The sequence below is a fragment of the Achroia grisella genome, unplaced genomic scaffold, assembly GCF_030625045.1.
Source record: "Achroia grisella isolate CSIRO2021 unplaced genomic scaffold, CSIRO_AGI_Agris_v1 utg517, whole genome shotgun sequence".
Taxonomy (NCBI): domain Eukaryota; kingdom Metazoa; phylum Arthropoda; class Insecta; order Lepidoptera; family Pyralidae; genus Achroia; species Achroia grisella.
The window spans coordinates 1,010,754-1,035,232 of NW_026712910.1; the positions used below are offsets into that span (position 1 = coordinate 1,010,754).

Below are 24,479 nucleotides of genomic sequence, written 5' to 3' on the forward strand. Positions count from 1 at the left end.
CGTATAATATGTATGTATTTACGAAAAAATATATATCTATGTACTCGTATCAGTTATCTAGTACCCATAACACAAGCATTAGCTAGCTTGACTTGGGTCTAGATGGCGCTGTATGAATTGTCCTGAGATTATTATCATTATAAGTTTTTAATACAATATACCTATCTGTTTAGAAAACTGTAAACATAAACATACGGGTAACTATATCATATTGTTTGTAAATGTCATTCTTAAACAAAGTGTAGTGTGTTTAAAAATATATAAACAGTTGCAGTTACACAGACATGATCCATTAATCATTCTGATCTGCTTTCGAAGTGTCATTTCACGAGTGACAAAACATGTTTCTTGAAGATCAGGTCTACCTTCATTAAGCCGAACCTTTATAGTTACTTGATACCTATTAATGTTATTAACGACATCTCTGTACTTTAGGTTTAATATTCTTGCCTTAAATACCATTAGCGGATTATAGAATAAGGTTCAGTTATCTCACTAATTAAATAATATTAATACTTTTTAACTAACTTACATATATTATAATAGTATTATTTTTGTAAGTAGGTAAGTTAAAATAGTCATTAGTTTTGTTTAGTTTACGTATATAACAATAGTATGTATTAAGTAAATCTAAAAGTACCAAGATAACAAGATCCGAATCAAGTGTAAGATATTCCGCCACATTGATCCGTTTTAACATTATGCACAAAGGCGTCACTGGTTTTTGCTCGTTTTGCTATAAATAGAACAGTAAGCTTTGTCATTTTATCATACATGTATGTATGTTATTTTAGAGATCGCAATTCATATTACATATGATGAAATACCCTACAGAAAAGTATAGATTACTTCATTTTTGTCACTACAGTGGCTAATAAGCTTAAGATTCACCACGGACATCACGTTATTATGTGACATCTCCTCCTGTGATACCTCATACGTTGCCATTTCGTAGGATTATAAGGTCTTGCCTTCGTAATCTGTGAATTTGCTATCTTATCGTCAACTAAAATAGGCTTATAAAGCAATCCGCTTGGTGGCAGCAATAAGTGAGATCGATGTAACCACGTAGACGACTTTGCACAAAGTATATCTATAAATAAAATGTCGACTTTGGTACAAACTACGCATCGTTCGTTCATTAATTCGGTAATTAAATTATCTAATACGATGAAATTCCATTAAATTACCATTATGATATTCCCGAATCTTTTATATGTCCATCTTCATCTCGTTCAAAAATCAAAGTTGTCAAAGTTTGTAGAGTTCTATAGGATTTATTATAAAAAGATAGATTTAACCCGGCATGATAAAATTAAAACAATTAGTCTGGTCTTTATTAGTTCGGTATTATATTTAAAACACTGTTATCTAAATATATAAGTAATAAATATTAATTAAAAATGTTGTAACAATTTAAATCTTTTGAAAAATATCTGAAGATAAAACGTAATACTTCCTAATAATCACAAATTGTTTTTGGTTGTTATAGCACAAAAATACTATAAAGAGTATTATATTTATACGTACATACATTATACAATCTTACTAATATTATAAATACGGAAGCTTGTATGGATGGATGGATGTTTGTTGCTCTTTCACGTAAAAACTACTGACGATGACGATACTGAACGCATTTTGATGAAACTATATAGTAATGTAGCGTATAATATAGTATAATAATGTAATGTAGTATAATAACACATATTACATACAACTCATAAATACAATGTCATGTGGATGAAACTGCAGTAATGGCTAGTTTACCTATATATTTTAGTATAAAATAACCGTAATTGTTGTTTCCTTATGAAACAGCAATAAAAAAACAGTTCCGTTGTGAATTCAAGTTTGGGTAGTCCTAAATAATTTACTTTATGAATATGAGGAACCCTGGCTTATATGTAATGTCGTGTTTCTAGATATAACAGTTCCTTGTATGTCAATGTAGGTACTTGTTATTTTCAGTCAATCAGTTCCTGTGTTATACACACAGAGGGATATTTAAATATGAATGTATAATTTCTGAGCAGTTCCTATTAAAGTTGAATAACCAACCAAATGAGTCTCACCAGATTCCTCCATGTTCTATTAATGTAATGTAAACATTGAGTTTTATTTACACGTGGTTTAATACATTAATCCCGAATAGTAAAATAATATAATGTTGTCTGTAAAAATTTAACATCGTTTGTTAATTTTATTCACAATGTTATGATTTATTATTTAAAACCTGCGTATATTACAGTCAAGACTCGTATGGTAAGTTAGAGGTATTCCCCAATAAGATAATACCTAAATGAAACTAAGATCAAATTATTTATATGTAATATTTTTGGAAATAGTACTAACAACACCTTGCTGACTGTTACTGCATATTTTTTGAAAAATTCTCAGAACATATTATCTTATCTTATCTGTACTTATAACTAATATAATAAACAAATATAATAATTAAATAGTATTAGACGTATTTTATACACTTTCGTAGCTATAATAGAATAATAGAATGCCTACCTAGATACAGTATTAAAAAGGGCATTTGTATTATACTACCCTACTTTGTATTATACAAAAAAAATTACACACAGATTTGTAATATCGATAATATTGCAAATGTGTGTAATTTTTTTCATATAATATGAACTAAGTAAACTACTGCTTTATTCATATTAAAGGATCGTATGTAATAAGTGTCAGTGTCAAACTGTAAAATCAAGGCACCGTGTCCAGACAGGCAACAAATTGCACTAGTTCCTTATATACCTTTAAAGTAACTGATACTTATTGAGAAAGGCAATATGTATATTGGAACTAGTGGCATGTTGCAAGAGGGATGACCATTATTATCTGTAACTCTTTAGGGAATATTCACATTTTCAATAATAACTTTTAAAAATCTAGTCCTTATTCTAAAATTAGTGTACCTGCTATTGAGCTCTAAGTTCTGAAAGTTGGATATTTATCAGCGAATACGCTATTTTCCACACGTCAAAGGTTTTGAGTGAAACATCCGTATCTTATCTGAGGGATGTCCGATAGCGTGCTTTCATTGTATTCAGTGTATTGTACGTCAACTGTGATTCACTTGCGGACTGAGACACCGAGGAACAGCGAAATGTTACGACTCGGCAAGTTCCAACACGTCATAATTATTTATACTACAATTAAAATAATTGTAACGTTGTAAGACTTTTAGTATTGAACGTATCTGCGACATGTGAAATCGTAGGCTACAGCAGAAGAATATAGAAATTGACACTTTTTTATTATATCGGTCCACAATAATGGTTGGGTACTGTAATTTCATAGAGTATGTTCAATTTAATTTTGTTTGTACAAATTTTCTAACTACAACACACATACCTAGACATTACGACGAGAATAGAGGAGTTTGAGTTGTTATTGTCACGATGACTTACTAGTTGTGTTGTACATGGCGTGTCTATGTATTTCGTATTGAATAGTGTCGATGTAGCAGCCTCGCGACAACTTCTCTACTATCTGTTTCGTTTCCCGCCTCCGAGACAATTTAACTTGACAACGTGGACTCAGCAACAAAGGCTGTGCGCTCTATTTAGTGCTCAGCCTCTGCCAATGGCGGAATTGTAGATATTAAATGCTTCATTGACAAACCTACGTAATTATTGTCGTAAAAACTACTCTTTATGTAACTTTAAAGTGTTATTACGAATAATGTACCGAATAATTTCCGAGACCGAAGCAGATGTTATTGACTGTCAGTTGCCATATAAGATGCACAAGTAAACTGATTGTCTACTTAAATATCTACATTCTATGTTAAATTCGGTAATCCAAATTATAGAATAGGTAAACATTTGTTCAATGTTAGGTGTTGAAAGAGGAAGTCAAACACTTGATCGTGCAAATACGGAATCGACGACGACGACGACGAATTCGAGGTAGACGCCACGTTAACGTGATGTGGAGGAATATTTTGTAAGCGTTCTTTGTAAGATCGGGGACGACTGTAAACACGGGTGCGCGGAACGGCGCGGTGTGACCATGCGGGATTCGGGGAGGGAGTCGCGTCACTCGGGCGGCCGCCGCCGCGCGATCCGCCCGCACCATGTCGGTGCGTATAGATCACCGAGATCGAGACCGATTCTCGAGACATTCTTCCCGCGCTTCCGTCGACTTGGCTTTCCCGAGCAGTTCCACACGAGAACATTCATTTCGCTCGGTGCACTCAGCCCGCGTACCGCGAGTTTCTAGCGATGATTTGATGGTACCAGTGCGCACACTGCGATCGGCCTCATGTCGCGTAGCACCCGGTGCACCCCATCGCCTGCGCCGACATCACTCTTCCGCAGCAGAATGCGAGCGCGCGCGCCGCTCTCGTCGCCATACACTCGAATTACCCAACAGCCGGGGACCGAGTGTTCGCAGTCGCTCTCCTGAGCCAGCTCCACCGCTGCCCGAGCCCGAAATCCCGCCAGAAGATGCTGGGAAGGAAGCGAGAAGACGACGTGTCGTAGCTGCCGTCGCCGCTTCCTTCTTCGCGCTGGCGTTAGCGTCGGTCCTCGTGGTGGTGGTGACACTCACCCACAGCTCTGTGCTGCGTGCACACAACCAAACGGCCAAGTACTACACGTTCTCCGTGCCGCCGCACCATCCTCTCAGTGAGCCCCGTTCATGTTGCCCCACCGTCGCCCCTCCCGCTTCGCATGCGACTGTCTCCGACCCTGAGTGCCAGGGGCTGCGAACGTCGCCGCGCCGCCACGTCTGCTCATCACCGCCGTCACATGCGGTACATAGAGTATTGTGAAATATACACTTCTACAACAGATGACCCATATTTGCAAACGTTGAGCGTTATCGTATAGAACATATTTATTTTTTTCATAAATGTCCACTTCATTGTAATTATCTCGTGATTATAAAGAAGTGGAAGAATACGAAAATGAGAAATAGTATTACGAAATCGCTGAATATTTGTCAAATTAGACGTCAGTTCATACAGAACACACATGCTACGCACGTTCGCAACCCCCCTTCTGCATGATTAGTTACTGTATCATAGTTGTCACGTGTTTGTGATGGTTAACGTTAATAATTATTAATCATTAATATGATAACAATAGGAGATATATACCTAACATTTATGATTATACCATGATATAAACAGATTTGATTATAGATGAATTGAAAACTTAAGTTTCAGAAACCATAACTATTTCCAGATGCCTTTTAACATTTCATTTTTTATAGTGAGATTTGACAGAGAGAGTAAAGATGGACGGACTACTATATCAGTATACCTACTACAATTACATAAAGTAAAAGAGTCAACATTTTCTTAATAACTTTGTATTGTATAATATTATTACATAATATAGGGCAATTGAGAAAATGTTGCTTAATTGCTTTATTCACCTGAAAATACGTCGCACTCGTGATAAAATACATTTCCGGAATTGTGAATGAATTAACTACAATTTCCGGAAATCGACCTTATAATTTAATTTTAAAGTCTAGTTCTTAAAATTTGAAATTTTAAGGATGTTAAGGGTGGAACATCTTTTAGTAGTTTAAATAACTACGAATACATCTATAAACGAATATATTAATTATAAATGCAGTTTACAAAGATCTATATTTGCATAAGTCCTTAAACTATAATGCCAGTCCACTACAATGCTTATAACGCCAGTAATACTAAACATATTTTTCATACTACTAAAATATAAAAAACGACGTCAACTTCATAAAAGAATGGTCACCATTATCTGATAGTACCATGTACATCAGAAAATGCATCATGATACTTGTAATGTCTCTTATGCGTTGCCACTTCTGACAGTTAATATGTTATGACTCCATCCATTGTTAATTAACTACATTGAAATCGTAACATTTATTTATAAAGAGAAAGGACACACATATTTTATAATTCAATAGTTGAAAATTGTAATTTTGGAACTTATGATTTCAGAAATGTTCAATGTCTATAAGGAAGTGATTTCATTGCATTTATTAACAGTTTACTAGAGTGTTACTGTACAGTTAGATAACTGTATGGAAACTAACACATTATGGATATGGCAGTCGAAAATCGTTCAAAGATTTATTTATCACAAATGTCTATCCCGAAATATAACATTATAATAAAACTATAAATTATTTATCCTGCCCGTAATATTGAATAAATCTTAAATAATGGTAAGTAAAGTGGAAATAAATATAACATTTACCGTTAACCTGAAAACTGCATAATTTCAGCAACGACGCATTTATAAAACCTTGAAATGTATAAAAACCTTAAACATATTTCTAATTTCTTGTTGTTGTTCAAAGTATAAATCGGCTTAATTAATGGATGAATATTAAAAAAAGAGCTAGGACATGATATTATATATAATTTTCCCCTTTTTAAACCCAATACACCCTAAATTTATTATAAGTAATAATAAATAATATTGCAAGAGTCAATGTAAAAGATAATCTTACGCAATAAGAATATAATTAATTACTTGTTTGTCATTGTTATTTCCCCTTATGACGATCGAACCAATCCCTATAAGATCAGTCAGAATGTTCGACTTCATATCGATGAAGGCTTTCACTGCTTAGTGTAGCCATAGATACATTTGCTCTATCTTATTTATTGATTGGATTCCTGGCATTGTAATGGACTTATCACTGCTAATTACAGATTTTTTCCTCTCTAAGTGGAATCACTATTCTCTTTGTGTTTCTTTGATGGCAAGGATAAAGGAGTGCGTACAATAAATTTATGATATTTGTCATAGTTGCGATATTTTTGTATTCTCTTTATATTATATCAATATAATATGCGATATAATTATATTATATCCGCCCGCTCTAGCGTCACACGAGTAAACTAATGAAGAAAATAATACAGATTTTTTTCTGTACAGTACTACCGACTATTTTATTTTGTAAAGAAGCAATTAATTCATGTAATATAAATTCCGTCAATATTTTTTCAATATCTGTTTATGTATACATTTTTACTCAAAATTCTCAGCTATTCTTATGACTTCGTACACATTTTTCTTTCACAAAAAACTTGTTTAGAACAAAGAATCACTCGTATCTATTAAAAAACCGCTTCAAAATCCTTTGCGTAGTTTTAAAGATTGAAGTATATATAGGGACGGACATATAGCAACAGCGACTTTGTTTTACACTATGTAATAATGATTTAACATTTGTTGATCATTTATTTATAATTTTAACTATCCTTGTGTAGTCGTATATACATGCTAATAGAGCTCACTATTTCGTATGTTTATATTATTATCTAAGTAATGTACGTCAGTTATATGCTTAAATATTATAGTCAATTGCCGGTACTTATTCTGAAGTACATATTAAGTAATAATAATAATAATAATAATAATAATATTTATTTATAGAAAAGAATATCATGAGACACAATTTCAAATATAGACTTAATTAATGCCTATGACTGTTAAACAAAGTGGTCAGTTGTGTGTATTAAACAACGGTCTCTGCACTAAGCATAGCTTGTATCGCAGGGTGGCCCCTGACTATGTTTTACAAATTCAGTTGATTTTAGGACAGTCAGTTCTAATACAGCGTCTACATAAAATTTAATATTATAAGGTAATTTATTAATTAAAATAAAGATTAAATATGTGTGTGTGCGTGTGTGCATGTATGTGTGTATGTGTGTGTTTGTGTGTGCGTTTGGATGTGTTTGTTTATGTCTTTGGAGTTATTTATTTTGTGAGAATGGGGATGCTTAGTTTTGTGACTCAATAATGTTCAAGTATTAAAATTATTTCGCACTTTATACAAAGTAATATCGAAACAATTTCAAGACATTAATGCCGTGAAGTACAAAAGGGTTTACATATTATAACACCGGACACTGCCTTGTCACAAGGACTATTTCTGAACTACGTTTAGAATTATCACTAATACTCACAAAACAGTGTAGTAACTGTTTTCATATTATCAGGTCATGTTCTGAGAAATTTACGCTCGAGGCACGCTGTAATATAAGGCAGGGACTAGCCTATAGCATTTCAAGTTCTATGCTTTATGAAATAAAAGTAGTTTGACTCGAATATACTACGTGATATAATTTTGCATCTCCGCAATACGTTTGCTAGTGAAATATTTTCCTGAAATATGTTGACTACCTCTACAACGATTTGTTTTTTCATCCATTCTATGCAGAAGAGATTAAGGTAGAGTTAGACTTTGTAAAAAATCGTATGGGTATCTTAGTTTCACCTATTTCAAATTTCAGCCCCCAAGCAGCTCTATTTGTAAATTGTGTTATGGTTTGAAGAGGGAAGCTGACAAACTGATAGCACCTAGGCAGTGAAATTTTAGGATAAAAGATCTTAGTCCTCCAGAATATTAACGCGTGGCCGTTATCGTGGGTGTCACATAATATCGAGGTGCCCATTTTATTAAACTTATTATTATTATATATAAAGATGACAGTTATTACTTGCTATATGATGGGCCGTCAAATTGTTTACCATTACCATTACTAAATACAAAAAAAAGATACATATATTAACATACTTAATGTAACGTATTAGAAACAGGCTACAGTACAATGGACTCGAAAGTTCAACAAAAGAAAAGTCCTAGAAAAGAATAAATATTCTATTAACTATGTAAGACTAGGAAAACTACTTGAAATACTAAACTATATTATCTCCCATCCTTTTAACCATTGAAGTTACGTATAATTAAATTTTTTTTTAGTCACAAAGAGACTAGAGCTTATATCATTATTTTATATTAATGCTTGACGGTATTCTCTGTCCGTCAACCGTCGGTCGCGCTGAACAGAGAGAGTACAGGGCAATGCATTAATGTAATGAAATTTAATTGCACCCTTCTGAAGAAATCTCTAACAATGAGTACATAATATGGACATAAACATTATTTATATATTAGATACCTTTATAACGCACTTTTATGGTATGCCTCCGAGTTAATCTACAGAGTGACTTGTCTGAAAAAAAATTAAAGTTTAATTTAGTTTAAAATCTTCAATTTCAATAATTCTACTGCATTTATCTTTTTATAATATTACATGCAAATGCTGAAAGTGAATAAAAAATAATATTAGTACTGATAATTTAATTCGTCCGTCATTAAAACGAACATTTAGTTTATCTCAGTGATGTAGTCTAAACATGAGCTCATTCTTGACTATAGGAATGGTACGAAATTTTATCATGTCTTCAGTCACTACGATATTATTTCTGAACAAGCCGCTTTAACATCGCATGAAAAATATTTTTTAAAAGAGAAATGTCCCGTTCTGTAAACACTATTTTTAATCCGTCATAACAATTTCGTCATAATTCGATTTTGATGCAGTAAAAATACACCGGTTAATCGACAAACAATCGCGGATGTGGTTGCCTTTATTATTACCGTACGTCGTAAACAATGACGCACGGTGATGCCGATTTATCAATGTTATTGCAATAACCTCGTTTTACACTTACCAGGATTGGATGTTTGGATCTTCTATCTGAGTATTTTCCCTGCCAGATATCAATAGCTTTGATGGCAAACGGCTGCGAAACATATTTGCTATTATAAATAACCTAAAACTTAATAGCATAGCACGCCAAACTTGTGAAAGTAGGAAAATCTTTCATCATCACCCTGACAATACAAACCTGTTGTAAAAACATTACTATGTAGTTTTATATTAATATGCTGTATATTTTTTTGTATAATAAATACTTGAATGATATTATCACTTTATTGAAATAATACTATATGGCTCTGTATGATATTAAGTACCTAACTAAAAGTGTCTACTAAGTAGACTAACAAAACATAGGTACTTCACAACGACAAAGGTACTTCATTATTAATGTATGTTTAACTATACAAAACTGAACCTGTATTTAAAGCTCGTATTGGAATTTAAAAATTAGACGCAGGACGATTGTTCAGATTAATACAGTTTTAGAACTATCGGTCCCAATTCAATGCACCATTACATTAAATTCCACAGGTTCTCCCTTGAAAACCATAGTGGTTGCGTTGTCGCGAGTCTTTAATTTAGTCCTCCATATTCACAAATATGTACACATAGTTTACACCGAAATTGCAATATGTTCTAACATACAGTCTTAACCAATAATTTCTAGATTAGTGCAATCATCCCATAGTTATCTACAATATAACTTAACTACTGAAAATGTACACCGCTTACATTTACTTTTTAGTACTTATAAATGAAATTTCTACATACATTTTGGTATTCAGTCAATTATCAAGTTGCAAAATCAATTGAATTTCAACCCATTTATGCAAACTCAGAACGAATACACGAATGTGTTGAAATTTTCGCATCGGTCGAGCTACCATAAGAGCGCATTATTGTGAACGGTGCGTACATGAGAGGTTCCAATAATAACTGGAGTGTTTGAGTACGTCGATTTATGAGGATTCCGACCGCAGTGTACCAACGATGCCGTGTTAGCAGATTGTCCAAGCGCCCCACATGCATACTGGACGTTACTAATCTATCTAATGTTTGGTTTGGCACGATATCCTCGGTTCTGCTTATAAACTGTATCAAAAATTGAATCTGATTATAATGCAGATACTAGTATAGTAGTGTTAAACTAATAACATATTTAATTAAGAGATTTGCAGAAACATACTTTTATTAAGAAAAATATTTGTATATTTATTTGCATATAGATTAAGTTTTTTATATATATTATAATTTTCTTTGCTTTCACAATATTTCATTTTTATGATTATGATTTCAGTTCTATATTTATATGTATAGTCTATGTAATTATATGTATAAATGTATTTAGCCTTATTAAGAATAATACGCACTCTATTTTCTTTAAAGTTGTTATAGACAGAAGTAAAAATGTATCATTATAGTACCGAGTCAAGCTATGGTGATAATACCAAGACAGTGTATATGCATAATGTATATATATAAATTAATGAATATATATAAATGAATGAATATGTATATATTATTTAGTTATACCATACGAATAATTCTCTTCCAAAAGCAGCCACTTAGTATGTTTGTATTGAGCCATTTCAAATACTTAGAAAGTTGTTGAAATGTTTTGCGGGAGTTTAACATTTTTGTTTTGGATAAAGAAAATTCTTGTTGTATTGTTTAAGACGATTAGAGTATTAACTGTGATTTTAAATATTGTGTATGACTATCAATTCTGAGCGAGTTGTAAGACTATTATAATAGGCGTTTAGAAAAAGACATTTAATGCATTTGTTGTGATAAGATATTTCCAAATTAATTAAGTCGACTTCGAAAATGATTTCATTGATTTGTGTACATTTATTATAATGCCATGAGGAAAATCGTTTTCATATAACTTTCGTACTTTTAGTCTCTTAGCCATACGTTTACTTCCTTAAGAAACAAGTTTCTTTCGAAAAGTTTACCCTGAAATGACACTGTCTTTTCAGCCTTGATAAGTTTTTAATGGAGTTGTAGATTTATAGCTACTCATTTAAAGAGTGTTACTGTACCTACTTATGAGTCATGACATAACTGCGAAGTATAGTATTATGTTCCAATCCACTTTAAAAAGGTGCATACAATCTGAACGTTTTTTTAACGTTTCTTCTAAATTGGAATTGATTTCATGATTACTAGTTTACGGCGTAGTTCGTCTTAGATACTAATTTTGGCACGAGTAGGTAGTTTGTGTGTGCTTGAGTGACACAATGTTTTTCTATTCCGTCATCACTATTATAATGGTACAAAGTTTTAAGGTTTTAAATTATAAGGATAAGGAGTTTAAATTATATGTAACATCATATATGTTTATATGATGTTACATATAATTTAAACTCAGATCATACGTATACTGGCGGTTCGGGAGCGTTCCGACAGCGGAAATTTACATTTGAATAAAGTTCAAATTCAAAGTGCAAGATAACTATCGCCAGGTTTACATAAATAGGTGTATACTCCATAGTCCAAGTAAGTCAATTATAGATTGTTATTTGTATTTGTTTTATAATAATCACATAATTTATTATTTTGAAATAGAATTTGTACGAAATAGAACAGGTTGTATGATTCTCTATAATAAAATGGTGGATCATTTATCAACTCGGGGACGAGTATGACTTGCCGAGTAAAATTAAAATAGTTAGTAATTATAAGAGTTTTACAAATAAGTCCTATACGAATAATGATTTTTAAAGTTTCATGACTTATTTTTACGAGTAAAGTGCCTCTTGTCTCGTATAAGTATAAATATAGAATGATATCTTTGCATTGAATGTTGAATTTTCTTTATCGTTAATATAACCCGAATGTATAGGTTTCCACATTCACGATGAAAAGGCAACAAGCTTTCGGATTAAAATATCCAATGCGACCAAAGCGTAGGGTGTATCAATATTAATTGTGCTTCACCACGTTTTGGTCGGCGGCATTATGTATTACTGTGATATTACAAATAATAATAACAATAATAAAACCTACTTGGTTTTGCATATACTAACATGCCACTCGCAACGCGTTAAAACCATTTAAAGCTGAGAAAGTTAAACAAATAATAATAATAATCCTGGACAATTCACATAGTACCGTCTAAACCCAAACTAAGCAGAATTTTGTTATGGCACCCCTAATTGACAACTTAGGAATATTTAAATATTTTTTTAAATATATACCATGTTAGGTATATATTTAAAAAAATATTTTATATATTTTATTATACAAAACATAACAATCATAGCAAATACCCCTACCAATACAATCATTTATACTCAAATATTTACAATGTGCGTAGAATCAAACCCGCGACCATCGGAAGTAAACCGGTGCACTAAATCGCAAGACCAGCTGATGTCGCCAAATATATTGACATTTAGATTCCTTATCACAAATAAAGTATTTATTATCTACGAATACTATAGAATATATAAGAACGTAATTCCTTTCATACCGTACGGATTATATTATGACGATCTATCGGCAGCCGTATAAAAATCATAATCTCAAACTTGCCACCCACACTGAAAGATAAAATGTTCCTATAAATATCAGTGATTTATTACACTTTTAGTTGCTTACAAACAAAGAGATTAAAGAAAGTAGTAAAAACTTTATCATCGACTCAAACATTTATAGACATTTATTTTACAATAAATATGTTTGTGATTATTGTTGAATTTTGTTTGAGGTGGATACACAAAATCCTTTATTAACTCACACGATTTTTTTCACTCAAGTTTCTTTTTACTTTTTATGTTATTGGTGAAGATGCCAATTCCGTGATTCGTTTTTTGACGCTTTTGCACCACAAAAAATCAATTTCAATTATGAAAATATATTAACCAAATACAGAAGTTAAAGCATATACAAAGTTTATCATATATGGTTTTCTGGTAAGTTCCTTTGTGTACAAATTTTAAAGAGAAAATATATATTTATATTTTCTTAGTTACCTTCAGTAAAAATACATATATAGGCGAATTAGGGATTTCCTTCCTTTTGAAATCGGTTGATTATTTAAAGACCGTTATAAATTAGGTATTTATGTTGGCTTTATTGTCGGCATTTACGGTCTGTACGACCGTTGAACCCCGAATATAAGACGTGAGTAAAGCCAACATAAATAATTACTTCGTTAACCCACGATAGTTATTATTCAAAATTAATTTTAGTAGTTACTACAGAGAGATAAGCAGGATAGTAATATCATATTTCTAAATTCCAATATGAAATATTATAAAGAATATGGTAAATAAATACGTGAATAAATTATGGTACAGAATGTTGCGTATTATACTCGTTTTTGTGCAATAAACTAATATACAGGGTACGGTGCTAGGATATAGAGGATAGAGAGGATATTAAAAGATACACACATGGAGAGTAGTACTACGTAGTACATAAAGGCATAATATCCATAGTGCTGCACAGCTCATCAGGGTATTCAGCTTGTTCGACACTTCAATTACATAAAAAAATAGATATCGTGTCCAAATCGGATATGTGTAAGGCCTTTAGTATTTATTAGTACGAAGCAAAAAGAGATAAACGTACTTTGGCACATCGAAACTTACTTCCAGACATCTATATATGCACACGGGATATTAAACTTTTTTAATTTCACGCTTGATTCGAAAATTTCCACACGAATGAGGGCGAACAAATGCCAAGAACTCAGTGTTGTCATTCTGTCTGTTACTGTGCGATCTAGCGGAGTGATAGATTATTGTATATAAACAAGTCTAATCGCTAAAAATAATTTAAAAATTCTATAAGCCCACAATCGTTTAATTTACATGTATTTATAGCGTTAATATTTCTTACAGAAAGGATATAGTAACGACATTGGCCTGAATTGTGAACTAGAAAATTCTAATTATTATTATCGGCAGTATTCAAAAAGGTCGATTGTGTAAATGACGCATTCTATAATTTTAATATAAAGTAGATAACATTTAAAATCATAGTATGTTAGTAACATACTTTAACATACATGTACATTTTAAATATTACTTTCGTACCTACATAAAAAAATTGCTGAATATCTTAAAATTTTAATACTTGAAATATCTATTTTACTAGACATAAAAAAAAATATCTATTTGACATTTGCAAAAGATGATGTTTGACTTGATATTAGACTTTTTAAATTTACTGTACTTATAAAGTTTACTGTAACTCCATAGTTTCAAATATTGAAAACTATTACAAGAAAATCTTATTAATTAATCTACCTTCAATATACAACGTAAAATATCGTATAAATGTAATTTGAAGTTGTCAGTACATAGTTTCCTCGCCTTCTGTAATTAAATCATTACTTCCATTTTATTAGGAACAATGTTTACAGGTAAAGCCTTATTGCCTTACCTTGGTGTTGTAAAGCATCATTAAACACTAATGATAGTGTAGATGATTCACCTTCTTTGTTGACATGAAACAGTTTTTTTTCAGTATCTTTATAGCACGTAAACTTTAAGCACACCTACACTGAAAAGAAAAAAATATAATGGTGGAGTTCAGATACTCAAGTTACAGTGAGTTATTAAAAATAATGTGTGGGCAGTGGAGGAAAATGGTTAAATGACATAGTAAACTTAAAAAACTACCTTGACGGAATCATACTAACTATATTTTTTTAGATAATATAGTGAGTATCATACAGTCAGTATATATCCATTTTTCAAAGAAGTATCTCAATTGGGTGATATAGTTAATTATTTTATAGAGATACAGCATAGTTACTTTAGTTGTAGCCTTTGCTCTTTGCTTTTTTTTTTCATTATTTACTGCTCGCTGACCGTAACTGTGCCTGCATCGAATTTTCGCGTTTATGCAACATTATTCAATGCAGCTCCGCCTCTATTGATCGTAGCGTGATTAGTACTTCTAGTTGCCTATATTCTTTTCGTAAGACCCATCTATATTTATACCACAATTAATAAAAATTCTGTGGTATAGTCGTGAAGGCGTAACACAGTTTGAGAGACGTATGTTCTATATTGTGTAAAGTAAGATAAGGTTTTGTAGGGTTATCATCGAAACTTTCAAATTACTTAGAATAGAGGACAAAGTTGATCTATTTTAAATACCAAAAACGATATTTTGATATTAATTAATTTAGTATTGTGATTTACACATTACACTATCCAAATTAATATATGTAGGTATACGTTTATAGTTCACTATTTTGGCTATATCGGTTTTCACATAAAAGATGAAACGCGGATTTTTTTATAGACATATTTAAGAGATAACAAATTCATCTCTTAAATAGGTCTACAAAAAGAGTTCATATATTATATTCATGTAACTTTTAACTGTTTTTGCAGAGCACGCCAAAATGGCTCGCAGATTGGAAATTTTTTGCCGACTATTTGACATTTAACAATGATAACATTATATTTCGCGTTACATTTACATAATATCTTTTTAAAATATAGCCTATATGTTAGATAATACTGTAAAATTTCATAATAATGCGTTTAGTAGTTTTCGTGTGAATGAGTTACAAATATCCACCCATACTCACAAACTTTCATGTTTATAATTTTAGTAAGGATAAGGATTAACAATAATGTATATTTATTTATTTTCTACAGAACTTTAATAAAGGTATCGAATAACTCAGTGTTTCTGCGATTATGGAGATATTGACATCTAATACACTACTGTTCCCAACGACTTCAAAGTTTTGATGACATTATTAGATTATTATTATAACAAACGTATAACATTATAATACATAATAGTACATACATATATTAAATAATGTGTAATAGTGGCAAAATTACTATATTAAACCTAATAATATCGACCAAATATTTATTTGAACTACATTATTGGATATTTTGCAGAGTTCAGTAAATAATGTGGCAATATAACGTCAGCGCAAACTCTGTGGTGGTCTACTTTCAAGAAAATTATTAGCAACCTGTTAGCTAGGTACTCATCTTTTATGTGGGCGATTTCCCGTGTCCATTTACTCGACATACAAAGGCTTGGCATGCAAAATATGCTGTGAAAATTATTACATCTACCTACATACGTAATGGAAGGTTTGTATTTCGGCTGAAGTCACCGAGGGCTGTCCCCATCCATCATTCTGTATTGCGTTCACTTGTACAAAATAACCTTATGGAAACAAAGTTTTCTACCGTCAATCCTAATGGATTGGGAGCATAGTTTCTACATAGATTAGGGGCAGTACATTTGTTTTCTTGTAATTTATTAACATTTTTCTAAGTTTATTATTCAGATACATAAGAATAAGTAAATTACACAAATATTTCGAAATATAACTTTGAGTTTATTATGTTTTAATTCTGATATGCTATATAACATATTCTTATAGTTTACATAAAAGTTTAAGAACATTCTGTAGAACCTAATTGTAGGAGATTATTCAATTTTGAAACTTAATTCCATTAATTTTTATTGACCTCTTCAAAAGTTATAAAGGGTAAATCAAATTATAATAGATTGACAATGATTAATATACAAGTGCACATTTTTGAAATCTAATGCTATAATGCTATTTATTTAACTTGATTGAACTGAGTGTATCAGGTTAAATTAATTTTAGTAAGCGTTCATCGGACAAATTCAATTTGATAATATAATAAATATGTACAGGATTATAATCAAAGATGAACTGAGTGATAAACGTAGCCTACGATTTATGTACAAATTATATTGCAGGTTCGTTATGAAATCTGTAACTCTTTCCCGGATCTTAAACGCCGCGCCGTGAATTCATGTTTCTCATTTCCGTAGAAACCATTCAAAGTAACAATTTTACTTCATTTGTTGAATATTCTATTTCAGTGAGGAATGTCTAAAATCTCTCTAGTAACTAAGTGTATTTATATGTATAACATGAATTTTCAAAGCTAAAAACTGGCATGTATTACATAGATATTACAGGATGAAAAATTGTAGAGTTGTGTAATAAATTGTTGCCCATAGGCAAGTAATTATGAGGAGAATTTCGAAACAGAAAACAACGTTAAACTTGTAGAAATAAATCAGGCGCGTAGTCGATTGTAGGCGCTTTTGCGTGTACGAGTTTTTGTTTAATAAACTTTTGTTGCGAGCCTAGAGAGATAAACTCCTCACATGTGTATTTTTTGATTCAACTATTTTAACACAGAACAACAGACAGACTACTTGTGCCTGTGACTTTATATGTATACATATTTGTAAATCACCATCTAATAGTTATTAAAATTCATATAAAAAAAAATTGGTGCCGTATTAAACATATTCACTAAAGTTAAACGAAGTATTTTTCTTAACTTTCTTTAGCCTGTATGTTGAAAGAAAGAAAGAAAGAAAGAAAGAAAGAAAGAAAGAATGTTGAGCTATATTTAACAAAATATAGGTACTGTGATATTTGATCCTATTTTCTCCAGCCGGTTTTACATGAAACTTTAACACACAAAAAGACAATCGGGCAGTTTTGCTTCGTGTAACTTTACGATTTTTTTGTATGTAAAGTAGATAAAAATAATAAAAATTGCTTTAGTGATTTTATATAAATGTTCTATGGTAAAAGAGTATTAAAAATACTACAGTGAATAAGTACAGAACTTAATTACTTTATATTATTTTTATCTAGTTCAAGAGAATTTCAATGCCAGTATATATATACCTTCTGCATAGATACTTTATAAATTATTTAAATTGTAATAAAAAAAAGTTTCTCGTATATTTGTAAGCGACCCTTATTTACTTGAGTCGAAATCGGTATCGGCAACAAGTGCTTGATTAAATGGCCTTGCCATTATACTCCTATTGTTTGTTTCCGTTCCTACATCTATAAGAATCAAAGAAATTTAGTATCCTTATAAATTAACCACATTAGATTGACGTGACTATAAAATATTACAATCATAATAATATGGTACTATAAAAATACTATCGTGTAAAATTAACATAGTGACTTTTTGTTTTCAAATATTTCACGGTGTATGTAGCGATAAAATTAATTACAGCTATAAATCTATATCAATAACTATAAAATGTAATTCTTAGCCAGTATTAGAAATTAAATTTGCCATTTTAATCTTTATAGTATCTTCATGGTAGATTTCTAGCAATATAGACAAAGAGTATATTTATAGTCTTAAATACAATTACTTGCATTAACTATAGGTAATTGGTACGTATTCATACCCGTTCAGGAATCTCTTGACTTCTCCTTCAGACCGATGATCTCAACATGATAAGTCTGTCTAGACTTCCCTAGCCAGTTTTACGTTATACATACATGTATTTCATCATCATTTCATTCGAAATTCCTTCCGCATACCGGAAGTATGCTTTTACTCGTTTCAATGGCGAATAATTTTTATGCTGAATAATAAAAATTTTTGACATGGTTAAGATTTTGAGTTATATTAAATTTTATTCCCAAATGAATTCTACTGTAGAGTAAGTGTCACTGTTTTTTAGTCAAAGTTTAACAACCTTGTTAGCGGTTTTAATGACGTTTCGGTTTCATGTAAGAGAAAGATTTGTAATGTCATGTAATCTATTGATACTTTTATATTTTTTCTTTTATCTCATATCACATGACATTTAAAAAGATATTGTATCAATGTTGTCTTAATTACAGTTTTTTTAAAATACCTTTAAATATGAATCTTGTAATTTGTTATAGTACAAGTACGTTTTATTGGGTTGGTTTAAAATAGTATGTTTGAATATGTGAAAAATGTACAACAGTTTAGAAAATAGAAAAGCGCTTTCTGAATTCTTGTTAAAATTTTTATAGCCTACCGATGATGCATGAAAGTAAATAACTGCTAGACTAAAACTATACATCCTTAGAGTTTATAGATAATTGTAAACTACATACTACTAACACATGTAGTATGAATGAAGATTGTAATAAATGCGAAAATTTCATGTTTCTGAGTCCTAAGGTTTAAATCCTTAATTACGATGTCTTTAGCAGTGGTAGAAATTGTTGTAGTAATAAGAAAGAAGACTAGGTAAACGGAGAAAATATATTAAATAATAGAGAACTGACAATTAGGAACAGAAAGAATGAATTGAAGTATCCAGAAATAACCAGAATCCGGTATATATGAGACGACATATGAAAGCGGATGAGACAATAGAAATAGCATCCATTCAATCAATCAATCCAAACCATTTTATGAACTAGTGCCTAACATTATTATCAACAAAGATTATATTTATATTAAACTCTATACTGTTCATACTTTGAAATGCCAGTTAAGTATATATTTCTATATAATTCTATCTACTGTGAATGAATGGGCACTGTACAAATAAATTTATTGTGTAAAAATATACCTACATATGATATTTTTTGTCCAACAAAGTTTTGGTTTATCCTTAAAGCTGCTACTTATTTGTTAATATGAATGAAAGTGAGCATTACGAATAATTCGGTATTTCCATAACGAAACATTTCCAAAGTTGCTGCCAAAGATGGCTATTCAACACAATTTTTATAATAGGTGCTTCGATTCGGTTGAAAGGACACTCCGCATTCTGTATAGTCCATTGTGATATGAATTTGATATAAAAGCTGTTTTTGTATTTCCAATGACTAAAAAAGATTTTTTCATGAATAATAAAATTACAAAACAGATGCCTGTTGACTTTCATTTTATCGTTCTATTCTTCTAGATTAATTTTTCCCATTGCGTATTTATAATTACTTGTATTTTTATAACGGCACTATTATTTTAACAATATTAATAAAGATTGGCAGTTGAGGTTTGTACCATAATTACAAATTAATTTAGTTTAAAAAATATATATTATGAATGTTAATTTTAGTCTTAAGCAATTATCCTGTAATAATTGTGATTGAGAAGAATATAGGCTAGTTTTTATCAAGGTCTATAATTCTAGTCCATCCTTCAGGTTCTTCATCCACTTATAATAATGTCACTGGTACATACTAATTTATATTATAACTATATTAAAATTATCCAATAGTATTGGTGTAGTAATAGTAGCCTGACTACGTAATTTAGGAATTCGTGCCATAAAAAAATAAGCGTCAATTGAAACCAAATTCGTATAAGATGAAAGTAACCCCTATCGATTACGCAAATATATAGATTCGTCGAGAATCGGGAAAGATATCTCGAAACACATATAGGAAAAACTTTTTGTGTTGGTAAAAGGAGGTACCAATAAATTTCCTGTCTATACATTAAATATTCGTCAACTTATGCTTTACTTGTACAAAATATTATTATGTACTGAATGTATAACATTGTATACAGACATTAGGAACTTATGCAAGCAACAAGTGTCTTTTTCCTGACGTTATTTGATTGTATCAAGGAAATTTATGGATCGTACAGGATATTGGAGCTAGCAAACCGTATTTCTTTCATGTCTGTGTAAAATAAAGAGACAATGTAATATCATTGTAATTTCTTTAATTTACGTATAAAACAATCAAAATTTTAATTTAAATTCGAATATTTTATGATTTCTAAAAATATATAAGTACCCAGTACAACTAGTACATATATAGTTACATGGTTCAGAATACAGTCAGAGCAGTATACCGCCATACTTCAATTCCTTATAATTAATCATAAGAAAGGCGATTGGATTGTTTTTCTCAAATGTTGTGTTCTTTGTGTACCTACCTATATGGGTAGTTGCTAATTCGGGAAAGATTTTAATGATTCTGTTTTTAACAGAATGAGTGTATGTGTATATGTAATGTACTCCTGTGCTGATCCCATGCTATTTTTATGGCGATTTAAGTGTATACTCGTATTTGTGGAACATTAAAATTAGAATATGAAAGTAAGGTATATAGAATTGTACGAAATATAGCGTCTGTGATTAGATTATCAGAGAAAAGATAATATTTATATTTACTGCCGACAAAATTTATTGTATAAATCTATGTGTTGTTTTTGGCCCGAAGTATCTAGGCCAATAACAAATAGGTATAGATGGTATTAAATTCCAGAACGAGTTCGTAAATATTTCAGATTTTTATATCAGATTTTGATTGTATTATTTATTACAAGCTGTATACTGGTCGTGATATTTAAATTCTTGCTCTTAATTTATGCAGAACGGATAAACTTATTTTATTACAACTACATGTCACTACCGATATCGTGTTGGTCGGGTATATAGATTGACCGTGATAGAAAGTAGCTAGTGTCCTTCTACATGCTAAGTAGTATATAGGGTCCATCTAATTTGACGATTATTCTTTACGTTTTTATTTTTACGTTTGTAAATTAGGTAGCTGTATCCTGCGGCCCTGCTCTCTATTGAAACAATGAGTATCTTATCCAAAATATGTTCTACAGCTGTATCAAATGTAATGGTCCGTCCTGTTTAGGGTAATTAAATAGCAAATATATAAACATAGAAATGTCTTTAGAGAGTTATATGTAGGTAGAACTATACAACTCGTATATACGAGTACATATCATCAATGACAATAAAAACAAGAGTTCCTTGGTAATTGATCACGACTAAAAAATGATACATTTAAAACTACATTCCTTCAGTTATTTAATTCAGTTACTAATGTCTTTTTAGTTATTCAAGGATTAATGGGAAGAAATCTCTCAATCGGATAGAATTTCTGTAATTTCTTAAGAACTTAGTCTTTTTTTAATTTTTTGTGCCTAATTCTTCAGAAATTACTAATTTAGGTATAAAATATTTAAGTAATAGAAATCTTTATTTGCTTGTAATATCGTAAAAAGAGAAACTAAAACATGCTCTAGACATTTCTCCTTATTCGAAATTATGTAAAATTTTACTTATAATAAATAGTTCAGTTCATATTACTTTTGTTTTCTATACTACTATTAAAAATTCTCAAAGATACAGTGTAGGTTGTATAATTAATACACATACTACAAAGCATACTCCGAGCCTTTTTTCCTCTTTATACAGAATATTAAATGGAAACTGAAGTTGAACTACAGGATCTATTGTATCGTCTGGAGCTTTACTGCTCTAGTAGTAGGTACTCGTATATAACGTATGTATAGTAAGTTCATGCATCGAAACGCAAACTTTCATCGCTTACAATGCACTGTACATACCGGTACAGTAAGGCACAGAATAGTTAATAGCACGTAGTATAGGCCAAGTGTATCTAAGATTAACTACACGTATTGCCTATATGTATATTAACTATTATATAAAAAGTCGACTTTTAAAACTATGTTTTTAGTATTTAGTAAATTTTCACTCAATATCACACGAACGTTATCCCATATAGTCAGAGGTATCGCCAACTGTCAACATCGCTGTAAAAACAATACTTCACATATTCAAAATTAGCTGGATATATTTAATTTCGACGTGGCAGTGGGCGGCCAATTTTTTTAGTTTCATTTGCTTTGATATTTGTGTATCGCTAGGAGGACCTTTGGTTTCAAATAGGTACGTAAACGATTACGATGGTGTCAAATTATTTATAAAAAAGAAATGCTATACATTTGAATTATAATAAAAGCGTTGAATTGAATTGATGATAATCATCGCTGATGTAATTAATTGAAATATCTTTGTATGCACTGACAACAAATGATATAAATGTTTTCAAAAGCGATAAATATTGTGAGTTTTAATTGGGATCATTGTTTTATTATTCAGAAATGCTCTGGTTAACAAATATAGGCGGCGTTGAAAGTAATTTATGAACTACATATTTCAAATTGAAATTAAGTAATTGTTCTCGTATACATAGTTTGAAAGTTACATAATAAAATATTCAATATTTAAAGACTATAATAGAACCATACAATTAATTGATAAATTCAAAAACAATTAATAAAGCATCGTCTAAATTAATTGAGAATAGAAAATATAGAATTCAGTGGAACTGAAAACGTTCTTTTCAAAGATAGTCGAAACGGTCAAATTGGGTCCTTACTTTTTGAAGTGGGTTTATAAAAGTAGACTTTAAAAAAAACCCCTAAAGGATGTTTATATCAACTTAAGACCAACAAAGTATGTGAAATTCCTAAATAAATTGCGAGCATTCAAAGCTGTAAAGGCACGTGTACTTTCGCAAATATTTCTTAATCGCAGTATCTCAAGTGAACAGCGTGAGAAGTAATGTAACCACAAATTAAGCGGAGATTTGCTTGTATAATTATTTCACGAGTTAAGTTAATTCGCCTTTAGTGTAGGTACACACCGTCACGCATGGCGGGGAAGGATAATGAATTCATTATTCAATACTGTGCAAGTAGAAATACATCAGCCCTATTATCTCTTTAAATTTTGATCTTTGTTAAATTATTCAAACTTTATCCTAACATTATAGTAAACATGATGTTAAGTGAAGATCTTTAAATGTTTCAACATCATTATTTAACCTTGAGTATTTCAGAATAATTATATATAGGTAACATAATCTAGGAGAATAAATAAGGTGATTTATTCAGGTTAACAATGTTTTAATCTTAAATCGATATTGATACAATTGAAATAGAGGTATTTATGGATTGAAGGCTTTGGCATTTACTGACTAATAACATATAATATGATCGTAGATTAACAAAATATTTCATAATTTTACTTATCGAAAATCTAGCTCTAATTGTGTTTATAGTAAGTAAACGGATACTGTAACACAACTAAACTTGAATCTTGTTCCATGTAATTGAAGGGGACTCATCTGAAACAAGTTTATAAACTTGATGCAAAGTTTTGTCTGAATATTGTTTAAAAGTGACGGTTAAGTGGTAAACAGTTTCCAAACAATTTGTCTATCAACGTAAAGTGCAAAGTTGTGTTTATAAAATACGATTTATAAATAAACATTACGTAGGTGTAGCGCCAATAGTATTTCTTTTAATAACATAACCAATTTAGCTTAAAACTCATTTTACGTAATAAATGTAAAATCTAAAATAATTTAAAATGATACAAAAAATAATCTTCATGTGTAGTTACTACTAAGACAGAAACGATATAA

At 30.8% G+C, this 24,479-nt stretch overlaps 2 protein-coding genes across 2 annotated transcripts in view; both read left to right on the forward strand.

Moving 5' to 3' along the window:
* LOC131847267 (uncharacterized) overlaps window positions 1-24,479 on the forward strand; it is a 93,129-nt gene that overhangs the window by 57,368 nt on the left and 11,282 nt on the right. The window lies entirely within an intron of this gene.
* LOC131847264 (homeobox protein ceh-19-like) overlaps window positions 4,074-24,479 on the forward strand; it is a 101,940-nt gene continuing 81,534 nt past the window's right edge. Inside the window, exon 1 of the mRNA XM_059196792.1 lies at window positions 4,074-4,646. Coding sequence (XP_059052775.1) covers window positions 4,094-4,646 — 553 coding nt within the window. The 5' untranslated portion in view covers window positions 4,074-4,093. The remainder of the gene's footprint in view (window positions 4,647-24,479) is intronic.